The sequence below is a fragment of the Rhea americana genome, unplaced genomic scaffold (assembly GCF_003343005.1).
Source record: "Rhea americana isolate MKP2758 unplaced genomic scaffold, rheAme1 scaffold_432, whole genome shotgun sequence".
Lineage (NCBI taxonomy): Eukaryota > Metazoa > Chordata > Aves > Rheiformes > Rheidae > Rhea > Rhea americana.
In genome coordinates, this window is record NW_028186571.1 from 203526 (window position 1) to 228500 (window position 24975).

The 24975-nt window shown below is 40.5% G+C and overlaps 3 protein-coding genes across 8 annotated transcripts; 1 reads left to right on the forward strand and 2 right to left on the reverse strand.

Moving 5' to 3' along the window:
* Nucleotides 1–147: 147 nt before the first annotated feature.
* Nucleotides 148–14420, forward strand: ATF1 (activating transcription factor 1). 6 transcript variants are annotated; one of them, XM_085315638.1, is made up of 8 exons: nt 148–432; nt 4052–4168; nt 5984–6112; nt 8183–8283; nt 9868–9998; nt 10753–10932; nt 11035–11194; nt 11588–14420. In XM_085315638.1, the coding sequence occupies exons 2-8, from the start codon at nt 4058–4060 to the stop codon at nt 11730–11732; spliced, it is 957 nt and encodes a 318-aa protein (XP_085171764.1). In that variant the 5' UTR covers nt 148–432; nt 4052–4057; the 3' UTR covers nt 11733–14420. The 6 variants fall into 6 exon arrangements, with proteins under 6 accessions (XP_085171764.1, XP_085171765.1, XP_085171766.1 ...); XM_085315639.1 differs by having other exon boundaries at nt 148–354; XM_085315640.1 differs by lacking the exon at nt 148–432 and adding an exon at nt 2439–3018.
* An 805-nt stretch (nt 14421–15225) lies between these two features.
* On the reverse strand, nt 15226–20577 carry TMPRSS12 (transmembrane serine protease 12). The gene is made up of 5 exons (XM_085315645.1): nt 20470–20577; nt 19767–19965; nt 17899–18170; nt 16961–17103; nt 15226–15916 (listed from the first exon to the last, which is right to left on the reverse strand). The coding sequence occupies exons 1-5, from the start codon at nt 20558–20560 to the stop codon at nt 15680–15682; spliced, it is 942 nt and encodes a 313-aa protein (XP_085171771.1). The 5' UTR covers nt 20561–20577; the 3' UTR covers nt 15226–15679.
* Nucleotides 20578–21336: 759 nt separating this feature from the next.
* LOC146589799 (thiol S-methyltransferase TMT1A-like) lies at nt 21337–23153 on the reverse strand. The gene is made up of 2 exons (XM_085315646.1): nt 22530–23153; nt 21337–21608 (listed from the first exon to the last, which is right to left on the reverse strand). Exons 1-2 carry the CDS (start codon nt 23037–23039, stop codon nt 21372–21374), a joined length of 747 nt encoding a protein of 248 aa, XP_085171772.1. The 5' UTR covers nt 23040–23153; the 3' UTR covers nt 21337–21371.
* Nucleotides 23154–24975: the final 1822 nt, after the last annotated feature.

A 24975-nucleotide genomic window follows, 5' to 3' on the forward strand; every position in this document is an offset into this window, starting at 1 on the left:
CGCGCCGCGGCCGGGAGCCGCGTTATCCGCGTACAGCGGCGACGCCGCTTCCGAGCGCCGGGCGCGGGCGCGACCGCTGCGGGACCGATCGGCTCCCCCCTGGCCGGCGCGGGGAGCCCTGCGCCGGGGGCAGCGGGGTTTCTTTTAATTCCGAGTTATTTTTGAGTCAGGCTGTAGCTTGCCTTTCCGCTTGCCGCGGCAGCGCAGGTGGAGAGCGCGGCGGGAGTTCGGGGTTTATTCGGCTGCGGCGGGATCCAGACCGAGCCTGGCCGCCCGCCTTGCCCCTCTCCGCGGGGAAAATGGATTGCTGTCCCTCTGGATGAGGGAGACCTTCCCCAAGTGTGTTAACGGCAGGTAAAGCAGACGGCGCTCTGCCACGGCTTGGGAAGACGGCGTGCTCTGAGCCCCTAAAGAACCCGAAATTACTTGAATGTAATTCCMAAAACTTTTTAAAATTTCTTTCTGTAGCTTGTGTACTGCAGTATTTTGGATGTTGTTACTCACTATTTGAGACTAAAGCTCTGTGCCCAGTATTCTTTGATTTCTGACTTCATAAAGTCTTTAAAAAATTAGTTACGTCTTAAAATATTTCGATATTGAAACAGCGCTTAGGCCTTTCCCCTGATAGATTCAAAAGGACCAAAACAAGCTTAGTTCCTTCAGCTGGTGGTCCTGCAGTACAGCTYGTATCTTTTTGCCTTGACCTACTGCTTCTATATTTCATTATTTKAATTTTTTTTCTCCTGATTATGTTTTGAAGCTTCATCTGAGGCTAGGAATCCATTATTTTAGCCATTTTACAAACATTAACTAGAAAGAATCACTGTCTCAGAGAACTTGCATTCTAAATTGACAAAAGCAAACTAGTGAGGRCTAGGAAGTCATGTACCGTTTACAGATGGGGCACTGAAATCAAGAGTGGTTCAATTTAAAATCTTGTGAAAATAGTGTACGCACACAGAGTGTCTCTTCAAAATTTTGGGCTATTTTTTCAGCACTCTTAGTCAGAATTGTGGGAATGGGGTTGGTTTGCTTGTTCTTTAATTGATACTTTTACAACTTTCTTAGTGGTTCTTGCATGGTGGCTCAGTGTGGTATAAGGGGCGTATGACTGAACTGCGGAGTGATAAATTTGCTTATGGTGAAATGCAGGGTTTTGCTTGCGTTTAAAACGAAGCTAGTTTTGAGGCTCAAACTTGCTGTCAGACTGCTGTGCATGTCTTCGGCTGTTCTCAGAATTTTGAAAGTCCTTTGGAACAAGGACTGTTCTGCATCACGCTTGATCCAGAATCCTCTCGTTTACAGAGGTAGCTGCGGGGAGGCATCGTTTGCCTTCTGCAAATCATCATCTTTAGCATCTTTAGTGTTATGAGCAATGGTTTTCTTACAGACTGAAGCAGTTATTATTTTCCAATTAATAAAACATCAGGTGTTACAGTGCTGGATTCCCTGCTTTCTGTACTCCATGTGACACGCAAAACTTTCTCTCCGCCTCAAACTGCTGGTTTCAGCTAAATGTATATTCTGCTGTCGAAGGTGGCTTCAACTGGGGGGTAGAAAGCTGAAGCACCAGTGTGTTTTCCGTCTCTGGTACTTTGCAGATTGAGGTTTTTAGCTGCATAGATAGAAATCACCGTTTCAAGTATTCACAGAAGAACATCCCAATGGAAAGTTCGTATTTCTTCAGCTAAATTGCTTGTTTTAACAAGRTAGAGACATGTAAAAATCTTGTGCGACAGCTGTGCAGGGCTGGATAGCATACTATACCTTCTTTATCCAGTGGAGGATAGAGATGCAATAATAATTTTCATCTTGTTAGAATGGCTTTCTAAATCCGTTTTCTATGGAAAATTGATAGATATCGAGTGAATATTTAGTTACATACTACAGAGCAAGTAGAGATGAAATGCWGTTGAAAAGCACATTTATCATTGGAAATGTCTTATCTATTATTCTTGTAAGTAGGGCTTCACACCAATTAGAGGAAGCTCAGCAGAAATCTTTCTGCTCTCTTCCCAGTTTGTTTATTTGGGGTGGTTGGTTTTATATCTATCACTTTCATTGTTTATTGCGATCAATTTTGCTGCTGTTGTAAGTCTTTCATGGGATAAAAAGGCAGAGAAAAACAGTAAAAGAGAGAGAAGAAACAGAGAATGTGGTTTAGCACTACAGAGATGAATTAGGTGTTTCTGTAGCAGTGGAAATTTCTTTTAATTTTTGCTGTTGACTGGATTTCAGTTTGACAATGCTGTGTTTACTTTTGACACTTAATATAGCTCCATTTGCACAGCTACAAAACATTTTRCTTTAAAAAAAAACCTAAAATTAAATTAGAGGGTATACAAAGTTGACTGCCTTATACATACTTTTCATCAATTTTGCTTTTCACAATTTTGTATTTATTATTTTAAGCATAATATTATGCTTAAATTACTGCAGTTGTCAGTTTTCTCCTTTTAAAAAAAATAAAAAAGAAGAAGAAGAAAGGCCAGAACACCCTTCTGAGTTTCAAGCGAGCTCTGGAGCAGTAGGAACTTCGTACAGAGAACGTCGTAGAGCCGCGTTGCCGCGCCGGTGCGCGGTGGCTGCCTCCTCGCGAGCGGCGGCGGCGTTCGGCCGGGCAGCGCGGCGCTCCGGATCGCGGTCCCTGCGGTGCCCGCCTGGACGGTGCTGCGCGACGGCGCTCCCGGGGGCGCAGCCGGGGTGGCTGGGGGGCGCGGGGAGCAGCCGAGGCGCCTTCAGTCCGAGCTAAAACCTTCCTTCTCCTGCTGCAACTTAGGCGCTGGATAAACCGCGTCGTGTTTACAGAAATACGGATGTTGGGAAGCTGTGCCGAGTGTCAGAGAACGTTTGTTCCGGGCTCCGAAGAAGGCAGCTTCGTGTGCCATAAAACCATTGATGTCTCCCCAGTTTCTTCACCACAAAGCCCCTTTTTAGGAGCTTGGTTGAGGAGTCCTGTGAGTGCGGGGGGACTCCTCAGATGAGTAAGGACTGCGAGAACAGGATCCTCGTCTTCATGTACATTGACTTTTTACCCTCTAAGTATACGTCAAGCTGCAAGAGCTGTGGTTTATCTCAGTAGGGAAAAATCAATGACTCACATTTCCACAGAAAGAAGTGTAATTTCCAGTCTCATAGCAACTGTCCTTTCAACAGTTTTAAACCTTCTGTGACAAAATGTTTAACACTCACCGATCATCTTTTAATGCTCTAGGCTGGTCCGCCCACTCACCCCACCTAAAAGCATGCATTTTTACATCGCTCTAAATCCCCCTTTTTTGGGGAGGGGAGGGCTGTCAAGTAGTGTTGAACAGTTAAATATAAAATGCTGGAAATGAGCTAAATGACTTTGTAATGTGGAGATGCAGTTACTTTTGCAGGGTTTAAAAGGATGTTATTTATCTTTCAAACCTGTGATTTTGAATTCATATTTTGCTTTCATGCATCTTCAGATGTTTCCAAATAGATTTGGCTGGTAGCTTGGATAAAATATTTCAGAAAATTGTTCTACTTAGAGCAGGATATTCTTTAGTATAAATATTTGATGCAAGGGTGTTTTTTTTTTTTTTTTCCTAGCTCTCATGACTTGCTTTGCTTTCATTAAAGAACAGGAAATTCAATAAACACTGACAATAAACTTTGGCGAGGGGCAGGTTTGACCCGCTGCCGACGAGCAGCCGAGCTGCGGGCGCTGTGGGAGCCGAGCCGGACTCGGCGGCAGCTCGGACGCCGCGGTCCGTGCTGCGGGGCTCGGGGGGCGGCGCGTGCGCCCTGTCCCCCCAACCCCGTCCCCCTCCATGACTCGGGGCAAAGCTGCCGTTTTTACGCCGCAGGTTGGCGTAACGACGCTCAGCGTAGCAAAAGGGGCCCGACCAAGACCGCTGTGCCGTTCGCTGACAGCAAGCGACGTAGAAGGACAAAGCACTAATTAAAGATTTTCAAATAAGGCTGAAAGAATCAGGCGTATCTATTAAACACCAGTGGAATTTGGGCACTTCTCGCCCGTTCAAATTTATCATTAACTGAATTTAACTTGTTACTTTTCTTCTAGTTGATTATGGAAGAGGTGCACAAGAGCAGCAGTAACAGTTCAGTGACGGCTTCACAAACATCAGCTGTACAAGGTACAACACTACAGGCAGCTCAGCTCTCTCATATTGCTCAACAGGTAAAGCCTGGGCCAAATCTCAGCAAACATTTGAGGGAGTTAAGAGCCATTTTTGTGTGCARGCTGTATTAATTCTTCAGTTTTAGAAACGCACGGAGAAGGACCAGCAAAGAAAGTTGAGAAGAATAAACTTGTCTGATGATGGACATCACAAAATTAACAGCATTGCTTGAGTTCAAAAAACCGAAATGAATTCAATGCTGGTACAATGGAAAAATGCAGCCCATCATTTTTGTTAGATTATACATCCGTTGCAACAGTCACCAACTTGACTTATGGGAGCTGCTCAGTAAGGAACGGAGGACCTGATCTTTATTTTTTTCAGAAAAACTATTTACAGCTCCYTTTGTAAGCTATGGCAGTCCTGGGTGCTCAGCACCATGGAAACGCTTGGATTTTAGCCCAACATGAATGTATTTAATGTGATAAATCATATGAAGCTGGAAATTTGACACACTTTTCATGAGGTAACATCACTTTCAAAGCTTTAACCTAATTTCCTCCTGATTTAAAATTTCTGCTTCTGAAAGAGCGTATTTTTCTAGAAAAGGCTGCTCTCACAGCCGCGTCTCAGTGCTGCGAAACAATGACATTTAACAGCTCGTCCACTGTTTACTGTATGGAGATGATTTAGATTTTGATGCAAAATCTAGATAACCACATGAAACAAAGGCAGAATAGAGCATTAGCAAGCATCCTGCTGTTTGTTGACAAGCTATTTTTCTGATCTGTTTTTATATAAGGTTGCCAATGCTACTTGATACTGGTTATTTACTTTTGCATCTGCATGTGAAACTTTAATATTAAAATGCAAAGCTCACATAAGTTCAACRTCAAATTAAAATCTACTAGAATATAAGAAATGTTTTATACAAGAATAACAGTAATAACTAATTTCTTGCTATTTAGGCCTCCAYTTCAGCTACAATGTTAATTGAAATGAATAGTTTTATAACATTGCAGAGCAGATGCTTTAATTTTTATTGGGAAAAAATCTGCTCTTAGTTCTTCCTTGCCTGGAGCTTGTGTAACCTGTCTCCTTTATTTTCCTTTGTGCTCTGATATCTTTCGTACAGCCCCTGTGCCATGAAGTAGATTGGTCAGCWTTTGGTACGCATAACTCTTCTGAATGCTTCTCTGTGAAGTCTTTGAAGCATAGTCTTACACTGGCTACTTAAAAAAAATAAAATCCAATAACATCAAATATGTACATTAATCATGCTATCTGTTGTGTTAATTTAGTGTTGTTAGTCTGATCTATCCTGAGCCCTTAGACCTGTTGGTGATTTCATCTTGATTAAGATGTTTTTAGTGCCATAAACTCATATTAACTTTACAGGGAACTGAGGCACCTTAGATCTTCAGGCACTTTTATTTCTGCTTATTTAAGTATAAGTCATTCTTAAATGGAATCAAAACTTGAAAAATAAACTCACAAATGTGAGGTTTTACCTGTGCATATTTATGGAGTTGTAYGGGAGTAATCATCCTCAGGAAAGCTCTGTGTTGCGATTCTGCGGAAGTCTGCTCTACGGTTCATTTACGGTGTTTAAGTTGAAGCTTTTTAATCTTTCACACAAACTGCTACATTAGATTTTCTCCCTAGCCTGAGGCAAGTAAGTGGCTGTTTCAGCCTTCTACGTATACAGATACATATCTGAAAAATGTGCATCTTAAAAGGATACCTTTGTGACTTGATTAGACTTAGATAAGCTTCTGCTAATGCATGTTCTCCATTAGTTTTCATACACACAGCTACATTTTCTGAGCGCTGTAGAACACTTGCTTTTTTCACGATCCTTTGGTTTGTTGTAGATGTCTCTAAGAGGTCCCGCCCCACTGACAGTTGTCCAGCTTCCTGGAGAACAAGTCCAAGTCCAGGGAGTCATTCAGACAGCTCAGTCGTCTTCTGTAATCCACTCACCCCAGGTGCAAACAGTGCAGGTAACTACAGAACTTTTGCTAAATAACCGAGTGTCTTTTTTATGTACATGAAAAGACTTGCAGTGGCCTGTCTGAGCTGATCCTGCCACAGCGCAGCCTTTCTGGCCCTACTGTAACAGGCAGCGACCAACCCAGTGTTGTGGGGGTGCATCAGTCTTATTTAGGGATTATTTATGTTTGAAATTAGTGTTAATGTTGCCTTTAGAGTTGAAATGAAACTATTAGGCATAAACCTTCCTTTAAAAAGCAAAAACCCATCCCTATAGTCAGTGCTCTTAACAGGCCTTCAATCTGTGTGTCCCGATCCACAAATAAGGAGAGTATCAGAATAATCCAGGGAAGAAAATGTGTGTTTGGAAAGAGCAGGCCTGAATGATGGTGGATAAACTGTTGATTACTCACATGCTGTATGCTATAATTCCGTTTCTGTGGCAAAGTATTCTACTTGTGTCTCTCTTACTTGCTTGCCATGTGATTTTTGTACAAGCCACTTCAGAGAGGTGCCTTGGGGAGTTTACACTCGAGCCCGTTCCTGCTGCCGTTCAGTCCTTGGCTGCAGAGAGCCGTCTGGGCAGCGTGGCATTGAAGTCACGCTGTGAAATAACTGCACTAGTCAGCTAAACAACTGGGAGGACTCAAATACCTAAGTCATTCATCCTTCTGCTGTTGGTTRTCCATTCGTATCGCATTACATTGAGAAATCAAGAAAAAAAAAAGACTATAATGCATTTTCAGCTACCATTGTTCCTGTAACATCAGATCATGGAAAAGAAAATGTATTTCGCTTTGCTGAAAACAGTTTCACATCTGCTTGAGTAGGTTGTCTTAACCTGAGTCTCTGCTGATCCCCTTTCTATTATCATGTTCTAATTGCAGGGTCCCTGCTGACTGTATTCTTGCATTTTCTTTTGGTAATTCATGAGCATTGTGGCCTTGCAGCTCASGGGGAAAAAAAAGTAACATGTGAGCTGCTTTTTTAAAAAATGTTGATAGCAGGTTGCTGCTCTTGTCTCTCTGTAGCAGAAGTTAACTGAGAAATACTTTTCCCATAGCTGCATGCATTCTTGTTGACTTTTTGTTGCTGACACATAGATAAGTACAAATAAACACTTTGTAAGCTTGCATTAAATAAGGAGCATCAGAGGAAAAAATTGGCACTGGCCAAGGGCACAATGGAATAAAAAGAAAATTATAGTTAATACTTTGCATGTTTACTCCCTGATATGCTGCTGCCTTTAATTATTTATATTGTTTTCATTTGGGTCTTGTTCTTACCAACAAAATATATCGCTAGTCTGTCTACATGATGTATTTTAAGTATTTTATGTGTTTGTTTCTGTACATAAATGGTGTTCCTGTTTCCGCTCCTGTCACCACCTTAGACAAATTTATATGTGGAAGTGGGTCACCTTTTCAGACTAGATAGCTGTTAAGATTCCCTGTCTTCTAGCAGCATTTTGCTTTGTTTTGCAGAAGGATAGGTGTAGCTTAACTCAAAGCTTTGTGAGTGTTTGCTTAGCTGGAGTTCTTCACCCAGTTCTTGTTTATAGATTTCTCCTTGATTCCCCCCTCCTTCTGTTAGGTAATCTTCATATTACTTCAGAACTTGCATTCCAGAATTCAAAGTTAAGCTTATGAAGATTTTTATGAAAATGCTAACCCGTTTATTTCTTCACACTGTTATTTTTAGATTTCTAGATTGATTAATTCTGCAGTCATAGAACATCTTGGCTTCAGATGGTGGAGGCTTTTTCAGCTTTTAATATAGTAAATATTTTGGGGATCTCTTGAGCTTTCTCTTTATAGGGAGTTAATAGATTTGCATCCTTTGGGTTTTAAAGTGAGTATGTTCTGGTTTCATTATGACCTTTCTAGCTGTAACAGTCTTTGAGAAATGCTGAAAAAAATTACATAGCACTGAATCTATAAATCCACTGCATTTTCATTCTATTTGTAAATAGCTGCATTACTGCAGTTTTCATGCAGCTTAAACTTATTAAAAAATATGTAATTTTTTCTGGGCATTTCTTCTGTAGTGTACAGGATAGCCACATGGAATGTGTTTTTTAGGTATCTTCTTTGTCTGAGAGTGAAGATTCTCAGGATTCGTCAGATAGCATAGGCTCTTCGCAGAAAGCTCGAGGTATCTTAGCTCGTCGTCCGTCTTACCGGTGAGTGCTTTATATGAAATATTTTGTTATTTTGATTTCAGACAAGCATACAGCTTCTTTAAACAGCCTCTGTCAACCTCTAAGTTATTTTCTTTCTCTTGAAGCATGCATTGGATGTGTTTATGCAGTAAACGTTTCGCGTGCCATGTTAGTTACCAATTGCTACAAGGAAACGGGCTTAAATAAGAGCTGGAGATCAGCTCCAAGAAGAGAGGTGGTATAGGGAAAATTGTTTATCATCTGCAATTTTACTTGATGATCTCATTTCACTGAAACGAGGAAAGTAATCAAATGCTGTGTGCTAGCCTTTCAAATAATACATTTATTAGAAATTCAAAGGGCACCAAATTTAATACTTTTTTTACAATAACATCCTGAAAATTTTAAAAGACAGTTTCTGAATTTACTTGACATTTCTGTGATTACTGTTCCCACTTTGGCCACTTTTTTTCATTTTTTTGGAATACTTTATCCCCATTCACTCTTGTTAGTACTTTCTTTTGGGTTTATCTCATCTTGAATTATGTACCACAGCAAATCACTTAGGAGGGATTTTAATATTTTATGTGCACTCCAAAAATGGTGATGGAAAAGAGCAGTTAAAAATCCTCAATAAAAGTAGCCAGGAAAATAGAAGCCGCAAGAAGAGCGTCTATGGGAGAACTCTTTTAGCGGGGTGGATTTGGGATCAGGAGTTGTCAGCTCTGCTTTTCTGTAACTACCACTAACTCATCATTTGGCCTGGGGTAAGATGCATAAAATTCATACCTCCATCGTTCTTTTAAATAGGGATGTCTGTTTTCATAGGGGACTGTTACATAGTACATTGCTTGTTTGAGAAGCTGTGCAAGACCTGAATTAAATGTAGAACACAAAAAGTCTTACTTTGTATTGAAGGAGCAAAAGATTAATCTTAAAATTTTTTGCAGTAATTTACTTTCTAGTTTATTCTGGCAACAGATAGAGCAAACTGGTTTTAATTAGTTATACAAAGCATATTCTTGAGAGAATTGGAGGATCAAGTTTTAAATCAGAAAAATCTCTTAACAGGCCAGTTATAAATCCCTGGAAAAATGTTTATGATGGAAACTCTAGTGCAGCTTTTACTAAAATAGAATGATGCAGCTGCAGTGCTAGAACAACTTCAGTACAAAGTGTCTTCAGTACATTGTTTTTCTGAAGGTTGCTGAAATCTGTTGCAAATCGTATAGATTATTGCAGACTTACCAGTGCAAACATCTAAGGCTTTTAGAGGATAATGATTGAAAATCTGGAATTTGCACTGAATTGTGCGTAGAAATATTTATCGATCAGTAGCTGACAGTTCTTAGCTCTGTCAGCATAAAATTATTAAAATATTTAACAAAAAACAAGAAATCAAAAACTACTGAAATGTAATTGCRGACAGACTTTTGGATAGTTGATACAAAATTTTTCTTCATTTCCAAAACTGTTTGCTATCAAAATTTTAGCATTTATTTTTGTAATACAAAATAGTGATAGTATTTTGCAACTGTTGTAGTAGTAATATATAGCTGTTGCCTGTTATTAAAACTGATAGAGAGACTTCTTTATTTTTAATAGAAAAATCTTGAAAGATCTTTCTTCTGAAGATACACGAGATAGAAAAGGAGATGACGAAAGTCCTGGTGTCTCTACTGTTACATCTATGTCTGTCCCCACACCGATCTACCARACGAGCACTGGACAGTACAGTACGTTATGCAAAATATATACCTAATTAATGTAGTTTTATTAAACGTTTCCCAAAATACAAGTTTTTGTTTGTAATATATATCACTGAAGTGAAACAAAAAAGATTGTTTTCTCATTTAGCAGCTAATGAAGCTATTACTATTATGCAGAAATAAGTTGATTTCTAAAGATTATAGATAATGCAGTTTTGAGGTTATCTTAGTTTTTGTGTTTTAAGACATTAAAAATATGGGAAAGGGAAATGTTACATTTGTTTTACAGCAAGAATTAATTAATTAAAATAGCAGTCTTCTAGTCTAATGTCCAAAATGTGAGATTATTAAAGATACACTTGCATAAACCTTAGGGCCAAGATGTGTTCCTGTGGTATCAGGGAAATAGAAAGGATTTCATTTTTATCCTCTATTAATCATTGTGTTTTGCAAACCAAACAGCTGTGTTTGTACGTGAGTTTGAAAGTAAAAGCAACTAAAAAGCAAGTTTTTAAAACTTCAAAATACAGGAATTGCAAAAGAGTAATCCTAAATGACATTGTTCCTATAGAAGAAACCTCTGTAAGATAAAGTATGTGAGAACTCAACAACAAGATCTGCTTATTAAAGGTGACAGAGATAAAGCCTTTCAAAATAGGGAGTATTTCCAGTGGTGGGTTAAGAGACAGATTTGCCAGTTGGAATGAACATACAGTGTGCGTCTTTATATTTTGTAATGTGAAGCTACAAATGTTTTYGTGCATGTTCCTTTTTCTTTAAGTTGCCATTGCTGCGAATGGCCTACAGCTGGCCAGTCCCGGTACAGACGGCGTGCAGGGTCTGCAGACATTAACGATGACGAACGCTGGTGGTACGCAGCCTGGGACGACRATACTGCAATATGCACAGACATCAGATGGTCAACAGATACTCGTACCCAGCAACCAGGTGGTAGTGCAGAGTGAGTATGCCTGCTGGAAATGTTTGGAAGCACTGATCCCGAGTGGGCGTTTAGCCTCCTAACACTACTGCGTTTTGACATCTTACGCTGTTTCTGTCACAGCTGCATCCGGAGACATGCAGACTTACCAGATCCGCACCACGCCAACTACCACATCCCTTCCTCAGACTGTGGTTATGACATCTCCCGTCACTCTGACGTCGCAGACAAGTAAGACGGATGATCCGCAGTTGAAACGAGAAATAAGGCTGATGAAGAACAGGTATGTTCACGGCCATAAAATAAAAGCACACAGACTGCTTTTATTTGTTAATGTGCTAAAATATGTCTTCAAAGGGCAGATTATATTTTAGCTGATTTAAGTGTGTGCTATCAGTATGGTATGCTGCATCTASTCAGTAAAAACATCAGAGATTTTTGACCAAAATATGCTGTGTGGAATTTGGAGAAAACAAGCTGTTTTTTCCCTGCAGATTGACTACCATGTGTGTTAGCAGATACTGCTAAATTTCATGCTCTCCACCTACTGTTGCAGTTTGTTCTGCTAATGATGCCAGTGCCAACTCCCTCATCTCATATTGGTCAGTGTTACAACACTCATAAAATACTCAAATCTCAGATAAAATAAACAATGACTTCTGTCTGTCTGTTCCAGAGAAGCTGCTCGAGAATGCCGCAGAAAGAAGAARGAGTATGTTAAATGTCTGGAAAATCGTGTTGCAGTCCTGGAAAATCAAAACAAAACTCTAATTGAAGAGCTAAAAACTTTGAAAGATCTTTACTGTCATAAAAGTGTGTAAGAAAAGAAGGTAAAACTTTTGTGGACTGTTTAAATTTCAGAGGAGAATTTTTTTTTATACTGAATTTTTTAAACTAGATGAAAGGTCAAAAATGAAACTTTTCTACCTAGATTTCACAATTTAAAGACTATATAGATTTTATTTACATGTTGGTGACAAGTACAAAAAGGAACGAGAAAACCTCACCAAAATTCCTGCTGGCACAACTGGAAACTTCATTAAAGTCAAGATTGCATCTACAATAAAAGGACGTTCGCATTTTACCAGACAGGTGATTAGAATCTCTTTGAGCTACAAATACCTTTTGTAATGGAGGCAATATTTGGTTACAATTAAAATACGGATGAAATGGAATCCTTGCCATAGCTGACATTATTAGTAACATTTATAACTAGTATATGATTTCTTACTGCTTTTTCAATCCTTACTTTTTCTTTCAGTTATTTGTATGTAAATATTTTTATTTTAGCCTGTAAGTTGTTACTTACAGGTAAAGATGACTTAAAAAAAAAAAGATAATACTTTTCTAGAAGTATAAATTATGTTTATTCTTTCTCAGCTGAAAGTTTAAAAGTTTTCTTTTTTAAATGTTTGCTGTGTTTATCAGATTTGGAAAGGTTTTGCAGAAAGCAGAGAGAGGCCTAGTCCTGAAAATGTCTGAAGCACGTGAAATAAGGTGTTGACTTTCTTCAGAGAATTCAACACATCCAATTATTTTAAACCATGGTTTGGTAAAACGAGTACTGATGAAAAAAGTTTCAGGAGAATGATTTTAAAGTAGTTTGTTCTTAGTTGCTGGGCATGATAAACGTCTATAATTGAAAAATAAATTGTGTGCTGATTATATCTACAGTTATACACGCATGGCTTACTCTGTTTGGAGATTCTACTGTGCTTTGGAACATTTAAACCAAATAAGAGAAGAACGGTAAAATTAAAAAATTGAAGATATATACCAAAGGGTTTAATGAGGTTCTACCATAGGGTTTGTACGCTGAAAGTAGTGCAAAATTTCCAAACTAATTTTGTAAGGTAGGCAATATTTTGCAAAGTAATGGTATCTTTGTAAGAAAATATTCTATTAAAAACAGGTAGATGGTTGGTATATTTTGTAGCTAAACTGTGATCTTTACAAATTCTGAAATTGAGTTTATATACATATTTTGACAGTTTATATATTTCATTTAGTAAGCAAAAGGAATATTTTGTGAACCAGATTTTCAATCATATATTTTTATGGGTAGTACAAAGTCAAATGAGATCCTCTTTGGTGTAGGAGATATTTGAATTAATTTTGTATGTCTGTAGGCAATTTGCAACAAAATGGATCCTAAAGAGTATTGGAGGGGAAAAAAAAAAAGATAGAGAGAGATCAGGGCTCCCGCCCCCCCAAACTGGTAATACCTGCACATTTGATCTTATTGCTATCAGAGATTCTAGTTTGTGTCATTTTGATTTGTTTTGGGTGAAAATTAAATGATGTTTGACATGATCAGGACTCTTGGGTGTAAATAGAAAAAAAGTGTATACAGTGCTTATTGCATGAATAATAAATACACTATTTTCCATAGTTAGGATTGAATCCTGCTTCCAGTTATGTCAGCGGGAATTGCACTATGGACTATGCTATTAAAAGATGTTAGAGCTACGTGTGTGTGTTGTGCTAGCTCAGATCTGAATGAAATTAAAAGATGTACTCACTCCCTAGATGTGTATTGTTTATCATACGCTCAGTCAGTATTTTTTATTTTACTCATTTTTGAATTAATGGGCTTCTTAGCAAGCAGAGCTCTTTGCAAATGGTATGAGACTGCATTCCACAATCACATTGTTAGTAGGCTATGAAAATATTTTTGTTTCTGAAGCTTAATATATGATTGTTATGGACATGATCCACTATACGTTTCCTTTAGGCCAGACTGAAGTAGACATTTGTGTTCTTAGTCATTGCAAAAGAAAGCGCTCTGGTTGCACGGCAAAAGTAACGAGCAAGATTGAGAAAGTCATTATGTTTCGAAACTATGCTCCAAAAGAGGTGCTCGGTGCCTCCAACTTCTGCTAGAGGGATTTCAGGAAAAATGAGCAGCTCTTGGGAGGTGCTCGGCACCTCGGAGAACTGGACCTTCCCACTCCGTCTGCCATCAGGTGTGTGTACGCTCTTCGGCGTGGGTGTCAGATGGCAGGGTTTGACCTACAGTACTGAAACTAATTTGGAAACTCCTCTGTATGGTGTTTTGATCCTCATTGAGTGCTGTTGTTCCTTTACCTTCTTTTGTCATATGGAATAATAATTTTAAAAACTATCAACTATTAAGGCTGTATGAAAAACAGTGGCCAATTCTTTCTGTATTCAGCAAGTGAAACAAATGTAATGCTGCCAGACATAATGTTAGTAAATTTTTATCCTCTTAAAATAACAGTGTTTTGGGAAAGAGCATATGAAACAGTAACATGAGTTTGCTCTTTAAGTAATCACTTATCATGCAGTAGTTATTTTGGATTTATTTCAAAATTTACATGGTAAGAGAGTAAAATGTACATCCTGACAGTAAGAGAGACTATACCAAATACTGTTCTGCTGGTTATTTCCAAACAAAAATACATGCTTTATATGAACTGTAAATATTTGTTGAAACAATTAGATGGTTGAGAATTTTGACCTTGGTAAATAAAGTCGCCAAAATATAATTCTGATGTTCCTTATTTATTGATCAATTTATTTTTAGTTAACATACTGTTGCAGTGGTTCAGACTAAATGTCTGCATTTTCTAGTAGCAAGTCTTTTGTACTGGCCAGGAATAAATACTTAAACAGTCGTAAGAAACAGCATCCAGAKATCCTTTCCTTGGTGTGTTCTTTCAGCATGCAAGCAGATTGCTAAGTTATTTATGYCTAGAATTTAGTCATCACTAAAACTAATTACTGGACAATACCTTTTGTCTTACGGATTTTTTTTGTCCTTTCTAGWTCTGTTTAAGCTGAGCCACTGTTAACTGAAAACGTTCTGTGCTCTGTTTGTATTCATCCAGCAGAGGGAGTATCCCTTCCATCACCAAACACGTGGTATTAAGTAATACCCAAGCTTCTGATAGCTGGAAAAGTATAGGAAGAGGGGAGGAAAAAATATCTTCAGTTGGTTAACATTTCTATATTGAATTTCATTATTAGAGTCAAGGTTGTTATCATTTCCTCTACTGTTAGCACGGATCTCAAAGGCAAAAGACAAAACTGAGGTAACAAAATTCCCAACTTTTAGGAGATGTACTTGGAAGGACTGGTAGGTGGTTTTAATTAGCTGTATTTCATGCTTATAGGATTGATTTCATCAGTCTAAAATTATGTTTACTGTATGTGGAGACATGCCCATCAGAGTGGCTTTTTACAAGAAAATAAATTCTGTATTTATCTGGATGAAAACACTTTCTTGCAAGAATGCTAAGATTTTACAGTTCAGAGCAACAATATACACTGCAGTGCTCCTTTAAGCTAGAATACTATGTGCACTGTATGACCAGGTTAAATTGTAAAGTATCAGCTTTCTTCCAACAAACAGAGAATTAATATTCTCATAACAAATAATCATGGTGATGTATACTTTAATATTTTTTAGACATAATGAATTCATCCATTTCATGCTCCCCCAAAGATGGTGTTTTACCACAGTTTGAAACCTTACACTAATAGCAAATGGTTGTATATGCTTTCATTGTGTGCCCCTTGCTTTAGTTCATTTATTTACAAGAAATAATGTAACTCCAAAAATAATACTGCTTTATTAAAAAGTTTTATATCTATACATACAGAGATTGGATAAAAACATGCTTTCTAAAAAAAAAAAAAAAAGAGCATTTGTCCTTCTACCCTGAGATTTAGTCTTACAAAACATGAGTTAGCTTTCTTTTCAAAGTTTTAACAGCCCAAACCTTCACTGTGATGATGCAATGGCCTATGCGAGCACTATACATCTCACAGTCAGAAAGATCACAAGCRAAATGCTCATGGGAGTCACAGCCCTGTTACTCAACAGAAGTTCAGATACTACCCATCTTCTGTATGGAGAGAAACGGACATAGATCCCAGGAAATTTTGGTCGGCCACAGCCAATTCCAAAGCTGGTAATCCCTATTAGGTAGTACTTGCTGGTACTAGGGAAATAGCACGTTAATGGTCCACCGCTGTCTCCCTGTTAATAACATTTAAAAAAAAGCAGTAGTAACATTTTTCCTTCTAAGAAGCAGTGCAGCATTAGGTCAATAAGGTATCCCCTTTTCTTAATCAACTAAAAGTCTCCTGTATCCAAAATTCATGGACAAACCAAAATAAATTACTCTGGGTGACATTACCTTGACCAGAATACTATACTGACRTGATTGTTTCAGTGCCTTTATCTGAAGTTGACTCTTTTTTTCAGCTTTTCATTATAAGATTTGTCTCCCTAAACTTTCTTAGTCATCAGTTAATATGAGGGTTCAAATTACACTGTCCAAACAATACATAACTGTAAGAACCAAGAAACCTGGTAATGAATAAACAGCCCTGAATCTTTGSCAAGTCACTTAGAGGAAGCGTGCTGAGGAAAGCAGGAAGTCCTATCAGACTAAGTACTTACGAAWACACTGCATTTTTTAATTATAAATATCTTCTGCACTAAATATCTCCGTATCGCCACTGGTGTCCAACGTTGTATACTAGTGCTTTTGACTGAAAAATTCTCTTTTCTGCGAAAGAGATACTGATTGCTCAGCATTTAATTCACAATCTTGCCACTGAACCTAATCASTTTCCAATGCTGCTGTCCTCTTTCAAAAGCATAAAAACATTTGAAGTGTGTGCTTCACATAAACTGCGTATGTACAATGATGTGTAGATGTGTGTGTGTRTATAAATATGTATGTTTGTATAGTGTGCATTTTACTGAAATCTTTGTGAGAAGTGTTGTATACGGCAATATCTGTGTGCTCTGTTTGGGTTATTTCTCCTTTCACTCCTGTTAGCTTAWTTTTGCCTCCTACCAAGTATGGCTGAGCTTTTTGTGTGTTTGAGATACACTTTTTCTTTGGAATCWCCATCTTACCTCTACTTTTTTTTTTTCAATTTGGTATCTGTTTTGTTTATTGTTTGTACTGTTTTAATTAATTATGCTACAAATGTTGGTCATCGTTATGCCCGTGAGAATTTGGCTTAGTGGTTTCCATGGTGGCAGGTTGGACGCGATGTTTGTTCTTACCTGACAGCTATCGGTGCCTCCAGATTCATAGCCAGCACAAATCATGTTGCTATGCACCAGTCCTCCGTAAGAATCAAAAGCATTACAGACATCAGAAGGAATGATTTCCACTCGTGCTTCTTTTAATACAGCTGAGGTTTTACCTGCAATGGAAAACAGTACACATTAAAATATCTCTGCTGTTGTATGTGGCAATTCTTACTGTGTTCTCTTTTCCTGTTTTGGTACTTTAAGCATAATTCTGTACATGCTTAGATATGTACTTAATACAGAGACTGTGCCTGCTTCTAGTGGATTTAAGCTTAAGTCAGTTAAGTATTTGCAGATTTGGGACTGCTGTAGTTTTTGCCCTTCTTGCTCTGAAGGAACATTAATGATAACAACACTGGTCACTAGCTGTGTTCCAAATGTCAATAGTGGCTTCTCAAACAAGTTTGTATGGTCCCTGGCTGCCTTTTAAATCTCCACTCAAAAATGCTGCACACCATTAAGTTACAGCCTATCAAGTCTGTGACTATTGTGATTGAAGACAGAATTTGAGGGGGCGCAGCCATTCCCAAAACACACTGGGAGCCCTCTGCTCACAACACATTGCATCAGAAATTTTGTTTCTCAATAAAAGCTACTTCTGGCAGCCAACACTGAGTAACTACCAAGAATCTGAAAGTCGGGCTAGTTTATTTTCCTTTTTTTCATGTTATCCTTGGAAGAAACGCTAAAAATCAAATTATGTCTTTGGATTACATCTTTGTAGGCCAAATCTTCTTTAAATAGAAAAATCACAGAGAGCAGATTTTCAACTGCAGAAGGATTTAATGATGTTTTGTGAGGAGACTATCACCCAAGCTGATTCAGTGATGCCAGTGAGCCTGAGGGACTGAAACTTGCGATCAGCTACTTAGTTTGTAACTTGGTCTGGCAAGCAAGTAAATTTTTACCTTTCTCAGCTATACGTCCCCAACCACTTATAAAGCAGTCTGTTTCGTTGTCAATATATAGGTAAAGGTGTGCGGAAGGTAAGCAGATAGGCTGAATATAGTCATTGTAGCGTACAGAGGAATCAAGTTTAAATAACGCAATATCATTTTCAAATGTTTCTTTCTTGAATTCTGGATGGACAGTGATGTTTCTAATATTTATTTTTGTTGTATGCTTATCATGTTTCCGAAGGTTATGCACGCCTATCACAGCTCTCCAGAAATATGGGTCCCTAAAAGAGAATTCATGTATTTTTTAGTTATCTTATAGTAAATGCATTTCTTGATGGCATTTTTTAAACTTATTGCTTTGCTGTTGGCTTAAGCACCTTTGAGAATATACCTTGAAAATTCTGTAATAAATAGTTTTTGGAGCAAATCTGGCTAATGACAGTTTTGGCTGTATTTAACACTCAAGTTTGCCTAATGCTGATTATATCTTTTAAAGCAAATTCAGATTAATGATTTAAGCTGATATTCAGATTTTGCTTTCCACTGTTGTCCCAGCAGAGGCCACCCAGGAGGTATTGAGTTGAAGAAGATAAACACATGGATTTCTTTTACAAAAAGGTGGTAGGCTTGTACCCATGGTGCTTGTAAAGACAGTGCTTGTGCCTAGATTCAGAAAATCCAGTAACTAGAAGTTACAAATATTAGTATCAACTTAATGTTAAATTTAGGAATAGGATCAGAGTCATTCAGACCTAGTTTCTGTTCAAGTCCATAGGAAAAAAAAAATGGTATTAAACGGTAATTGAATTTGGCCTGTAATGAAGAAAGGGGCAAGCTATAAAACTCAGATTAATATCCAAAATTCTTCAGAGTATAAGATAAAAACTAAATTGATTATTTGCAATAAAATGCCACTATCAATTGATGTTGTTAAAGTGSACTAAAGAAATAAAGAGCTGATCTAACAAACTTCTGATAGGTGGTTAAAGTTAAAATTGGTTAAAGTAGTTAAGATTAAAATTTCAGAGATTAAAAATTTAAAGAGACTGTGGCAATTCCATTACCCCCATGTCAAGGTTATGTCAACAAWGATAATGCAATCAATATTAACTTGCATGAACAAATGTGCAAAYTCTGCAGCTATTTTAAAGGCTACAGTAAAGGAAACAACAAATATCTGAAATGCAGCAAAATTGCTCCAAGTACAATGAAGAAGCATCTTCTGAGGTATGTTGTTATTATTACCACATTGTCAAAGAAAAGGTACTGAAGTGCCAAAYTGTTGGTTCTGCTAAGCAGGGAAAAATGGTAGTAGTGTTAAAACTAAAAAAAAAAAAAATGAAAAAAAAGAGGCAATTTTTCTCATTAGATATTACAACATTTTCTTTTTGCAGTGAGCTTYACTAGTTTAGAAAAATCTGTTGAGAAAATTGGAAATTAGTGTTTTAAAAAAAASGAAACCCCCAACCTAACAAAAATATTGCATAGACATGAGAACAACCCAGCCTTCAGCAAAAGTAGCAAAGGTTGTTCTGGGCCAAACCAGAAGCATGTTTCCAAAATTTCTGGGTTTTTAAGGTGTAACTTTGCATCCCACACCGAGCTTGCCGGGACCGCAGCGGTCAGCAAGCACAGCTGCTGCAGCTCGGCAGGGCGAAGGGATGGGTTTCGCTCCGCAGCTACCACCCACCAGGAGTACTGGTAAACAGGAAGTGCATAGTTCTGTTCGCGTTATCAGAGCTCAGTCCTACTGATTTCTGTTTTTTTCCTGAAGGATACAACCAGTGCAAATTCAGCTGTGACTCAAAGGTGATGCTTCTCCYCTCCGTGCCCCTTCTCACACTCAACCGAAAGAACTTTTAGATGAAATTACATACTTCCTCTGTGCAGCACAGTGGGCAGCTGAAAGCACTGAATTCTTGTTAACTAAGGCTCCACCACACACGTGCTTGAATTGTACACCAACTTGGTGGATCTGGAGGCTCACTAACCACGGCCAGGCTCCCACTTGACTGTCGTGTCCGCCCACGATCCGAGGCCCGGAGAGCRCCTCCACGAGCGGCCGTTCGCCACACTCTGTGCAAAAGGGAGCAGAAGCGCTTAYGTCGTGCCAACATGGCTTTAGCAGGCTGGCAGCGGCGTTTTTTGGCAAATACTGTGGTTTCCATTTATTTAATTTATGTGGATGTTCGCGGTGGAGCCCTGATTCTAGAGATCCCCTGGATATTTTTCCTCACGCTGTAAGGTTATTTTGCCTACAGCCGTGCAGACCTTTGCGGGAGCGGCTTCCCATCGCTGCTGCGTTTTTGGTATTGATCCCCCTTAAGCGTGGACAGAAACCCTTCCCCGCGTGTTTGCGGGTAACCGCGGGGTGAAGCCGTGCGCCAAACGGGCCCGGCTCCCTCCCTCCTCCCTCCCTGCCGCCGCGGCCGCCGCGGGGCTGAGGCGGCCGCGCCGCCTCCCGCCGCGCGGGGGCTCACGGGAACTGTAGTTCCGCCGCTCCCAACCGCTCGAAGCTGCCCGCGGCCGCTGTTTCGACGCCCGCCGCTCTGCCGCAGCGCCCGCGTAGGGCCGCGGTACCTTCAGCGGATATCCAGGGCTCCGGGACATCAGGCACGGCGCCCGCGAGGAGCGGCAGCAGCAGCGAGGCGACGGGCAGCCTCGGCCGCATCCTCTGTCGACGGGACAAAATGGCGGCCGCGGCCCTGAGGCGGCGCACGTGACGCGCCAACGGCCGCGCGGGGGGGAGGGGAGGAGAGGGGACGGCGGTGACATGATGGCCGCTGCCCCGGGCTCTGCCTCAGCCATTGCGTGTGTCGTATCAAGCACTACGAGAGACTTAAGTCCTTTAATGTCACAGCAGCTGACAGYGTTACAAGCAGTTACAGCACGGTGGGTGGCTGCGGGCCTTGGGATAAGCGCTATCCAAGGAGCCAGGGCACCTGTCYGGCGTGGCCGCCCGCCGAGGCTTGCGGCTAAGCGGCGGTTACCGCTGAGGGGTTCACGGCCACCTGCCCGTTTTGTACCGCTCGCCAGCAAGCTGCGATAACGGAGCGCTGAAAGAGGGCAATGGGCTGGAACAGCGAGGCGGGAAGTGTGCGGTCGAGGCGGCAGCTTGGGCTGGAGCCCAGAGGTAGGGCTGGCTCCTCGGCTGCCTCGCCGTGCCTGGCTCTGCCCGCTTTCCGACAGCGAGAACTGGCCCAGGAGCATCTGGAGGAGTCGTTGGCCAGCTAAGCAGAAGCTCCCCTGAATAAAGATTTTTTTTTTGCTTGCTCTTGCTGCTGCACTAGCATATTTGCTTKGTTTTGAAACTAAGTGAGTCTGGATGAGATCCAGAAGGGCAGGAGCTTGGGCTGGCAGCAGCGATGCAACAGTGAGGCCTTCCTCAAACCGCCGCGTACCTGGGACTGTTTCCTAGCGTTTGCGAAACACAACYAGCACACTGCAATCGGTCTAATGGTTTAATACACATGCAATATGAATTACTTSACAGCATGTCCAATGATATGAGCCTTAATAAGTGGCCAAGGTAGAGGAACGGTGATGTGTTGTAATTTCAATTCGGAGAAGTTGGCCTGTTCTAGGTTTTTCCATATCTCTCTTGTTAGGCAGCACCCATCAAACACGAGTTTCCAAGTTGGATAGCAGATCTGCTGCCAAAAATACCTCCAGCTGGAGCGATCGGCAGCCACGTGCTCTAAGAAGTAGAAAGCACCGCCCTGGGGAAGCAAAATCATCTCAGAATATCGCAGGAGAAATGTGCGCACAGCAGACACTTCCCCCCCGACCCACCTGTTTGCAAAAGCAATTCAATGCATGGGAAACTCAGTTTGCTCACTTCGACGGTGTCTTTTTCTACCCCATTCCTGACAGCTTTTTACTTCTGTAATGTCAGTTGGAATTAATACAAGGAGACTTGCAGAGACTCAGAGTGCGTATTCTGACGGGATGAAAGGTGCACTTACCTGATCCCTTCGTTCTTACAGCAGTTGTTTGTTCTTTGTCTTTCTGTTTCAGTTGCAGTTGCTGGCATGTCATTTTTTCGAAGCAAACTAGGTGAAATGTATGAATCCTACCAGAACTTGTTGTTTTTGGCAACCCAAAGGATTGTGTTGAAAATACTATTTTAAAGGCTGAAATCCTACTGCAAAAAATAGCTTTCTTTTCTCCTTAACTTGAATGGGACACTACAGGGGATGAAGGCGTTGAATTAGATTGCTTTAGTCATACAGGTAGATCAGGCCCTCTAAGAAGCTAAAGCAGTTTATTTTAAAACACAGGCTTTCAAAGATCTCTCCCCCCCCCGCCCCCATCTCCCCAAAAGAAAATCTGGTGCAAGGAGAGGGCCAACAACAAAGGAGCCAGTTCTGCTTTAAATGGTAGGCTATAGTTACTTACAAGATTAATGGCAATTCTAGTTACTTACTGTGTTACTTTTAAGGCTGAACTAAGACTGACTGACCAGTAGGCTGCTACTGTTTTGCACCATTTAGCATTGCAGGGTGGTTGGAAAATCTCATTTTATTTTGAAAATAAACGGGGTCTGGCTTGTAAGCTCAAAGGCAAATTTTTGTTTTGGTGCAGTGCCTCTGAACAGATGATAAAAGAAATAACATAAAACTTCTTCTTCAAATACTCACCGATCTGAGCACTCGCAATACTTCTTTCAAGGTGCTGTTTATGTCCTTCACGGAGCATAGGACTAAAGTGCAAACAACTGCGTCCACAGAGCCGCTGGGCACCTGGCTCAGGTCTTCGGCCGCAGCTACTAAGAACCGCTCATAGTGGAGGTGCTGGTTCTCTTTCATGCTTTGAGAAAGGCTTTGCTGGAAGTGGGGGTTTATATCAGTGCATGTCACTTTGCAGCCTGGTGGGTAGAACTGGAAGTTAGCGCCGCAGCCGGTCCCAATCTCCAGCAGCTTCAACTCTCCGGAGGGGCCTGCAAACTCGGACAGATTCCGAAATAGTTCATGTTTCTGCTTCAGTGTTTTCCTGTTGTGAACGGCAGAAAGCTTCTTGAGGATGAAAGGAAAAAATACTTTCTTACAGAAAGGCTCCCATAAGCCCAGGAATGATAGCAGGTAGATGGGCATGGCAAGCAGCGCGAGGCAGGCGCGGAAGAGCAGAATGCTGGCCTCCGTCGTTTCCATCGTGAAGGCAGAGGATCCGTACAGCACAGAGCTTGTTCCTCGGCGCGTTAGCGCACTGGGAACTTGGAGCTGGGTTTGTGTGCTTGCTGTGTTCCTCTCTAGTGCAGTCACAGGCGAGGAGGGGAAAAACAGCACTGCATACCAAACAGTTGCCGTCATGCCCCAGCTTGCACAAARAAAGGGAGCTGCCAGAAAAGGAGCTGCCAGTTTATTAAGTAACCTCGATAATCTGGAGAGTACATCTTTTGTATTTAACTGCTGGCAAAATGTCAGCAATCACTTTAATCTGGTGTTCAGCAGTTTCAGATTACAGTTTATATCTCTTAAAGAAACTGTATCTTGTCTTCAGTGAGTGGTAGGAAGTTAATCTGAACTCCAGATGTGCTACAGACATTAAATTTTGTTTCATTAACTTTTTGGTTAAAAGGCATGTATTTAAGGGTTATTTACCACCAAGTTTTAGGTCTCTGAAGTAGCTAGATGAGCCAGTCAGCTGCCTGCTGGGTGCTTTCTCTGCAGCAGCAGTTTTCAGTCTTGCCACTTCATGAACACCTCAGATATTTTTTTACATGCGGATGTGGGCTCCTTTGCGGTGAATGAACTTGCTTTTCTTAGTTACCATTCAGATCTTTGATGGGAATCATGGACCAGAGAGAAAACAGTCTATTGATTCAGTATTCACTGTCTGTGGTAGCTTGGTTTTGCTAACTTTATTGGCCTGAGCTGACAATGTACGATCTATTTGCTGTGAAAATTTTTCAACTTTGCTATCACAGATGTTTTTTCGCAGGGTTCAGTAGTGGYGGTGTAGAGCAGCCACTGGCACTTAATTGCTCTGCCTAGAGTGAGTCTAGTAAAGGGATGGGGGGGGCTGTTTGCACCCTTCGGCTTTAGTTCCCTAATTCAAGTAGTTCTGCTGTGAATTGCCCTGGAGAAGTTTATTTTTCTGTTGGGTGATGGGTAGCTGCTTGTCCAAGGAGCTGCCTCCTCCCTCTAGTGGTAAGAAAGCAAATAAAATAGCAGCATGCAGCAGCAGCATTATACGACTGCTTTATTACTAAACGCTGTTGTGATACCTTCATACCTCCACCATGTGGTAACTGCGTTAGAGAAACACATCTGAACAGCGGGAATTACTTCAGATGCACTTCGTGTGTGAGCCGGTTGGACGTGTGTGGAGCACAGAACACAGGCATTGAGTGCGTTCTTCTCTTAAATAACGTTTGCACCAGGTTTTAATTATTAGATGCTTTACTGTGGAAAATCAAAAAGAAGATGAAGCAGTGGCCAAGATAACAGCACCTTCTCTTGGTGTCTTAGGGGAGTTTTACTGAAAAGCTTTGCTAATGAAATGTGTGGCTTTTAAAAAGACTTGATACCTTAAAGGTGTAATCACGACTGGAGGGAGAGTAGAATATGAAGAGTTTAAGCATAGGTTTCACTTCTTAGCAGAGCACGACAAAAGCTGTAGGAGCATAGCTTAGAGAGACCATTTCACAGCTGAGATGAGGTTTCTGCCACCTGATTTAGCAAAGGCCAGTGTGAGGAGAAGTTCCCTTTTTTTGCTTTGTAGGTTGTAAGTTAAATCTAGACTGATAGCACTAGCATCTAATGGCCAGTGAAAGCTCTGGTGCTCTAATGGGCACTTCCCTGAATAAACAGTCTAATAAGGGAGGACTCAACTGGCATGGGAGAGTGAATGCTGGCTCCTAGTGGTATTTTGTAATGGGCAGACTGAAAGAAAAATGCTTGTACTGATGCTGTATCTATTATGTATGCGTCCTGAATCTGAAACCTTAAAGGCTGAGTAATAGTCTTTGCCAACAAGTACAGASAGCTAACATAGCAAAGCTCTCTTCCCTTTCTTTCCTCTCCCCTTTCTCAACTCTAAGACAATGATTCTTCCTTGATTTTGCTTTGCACTGAAATGCATTCT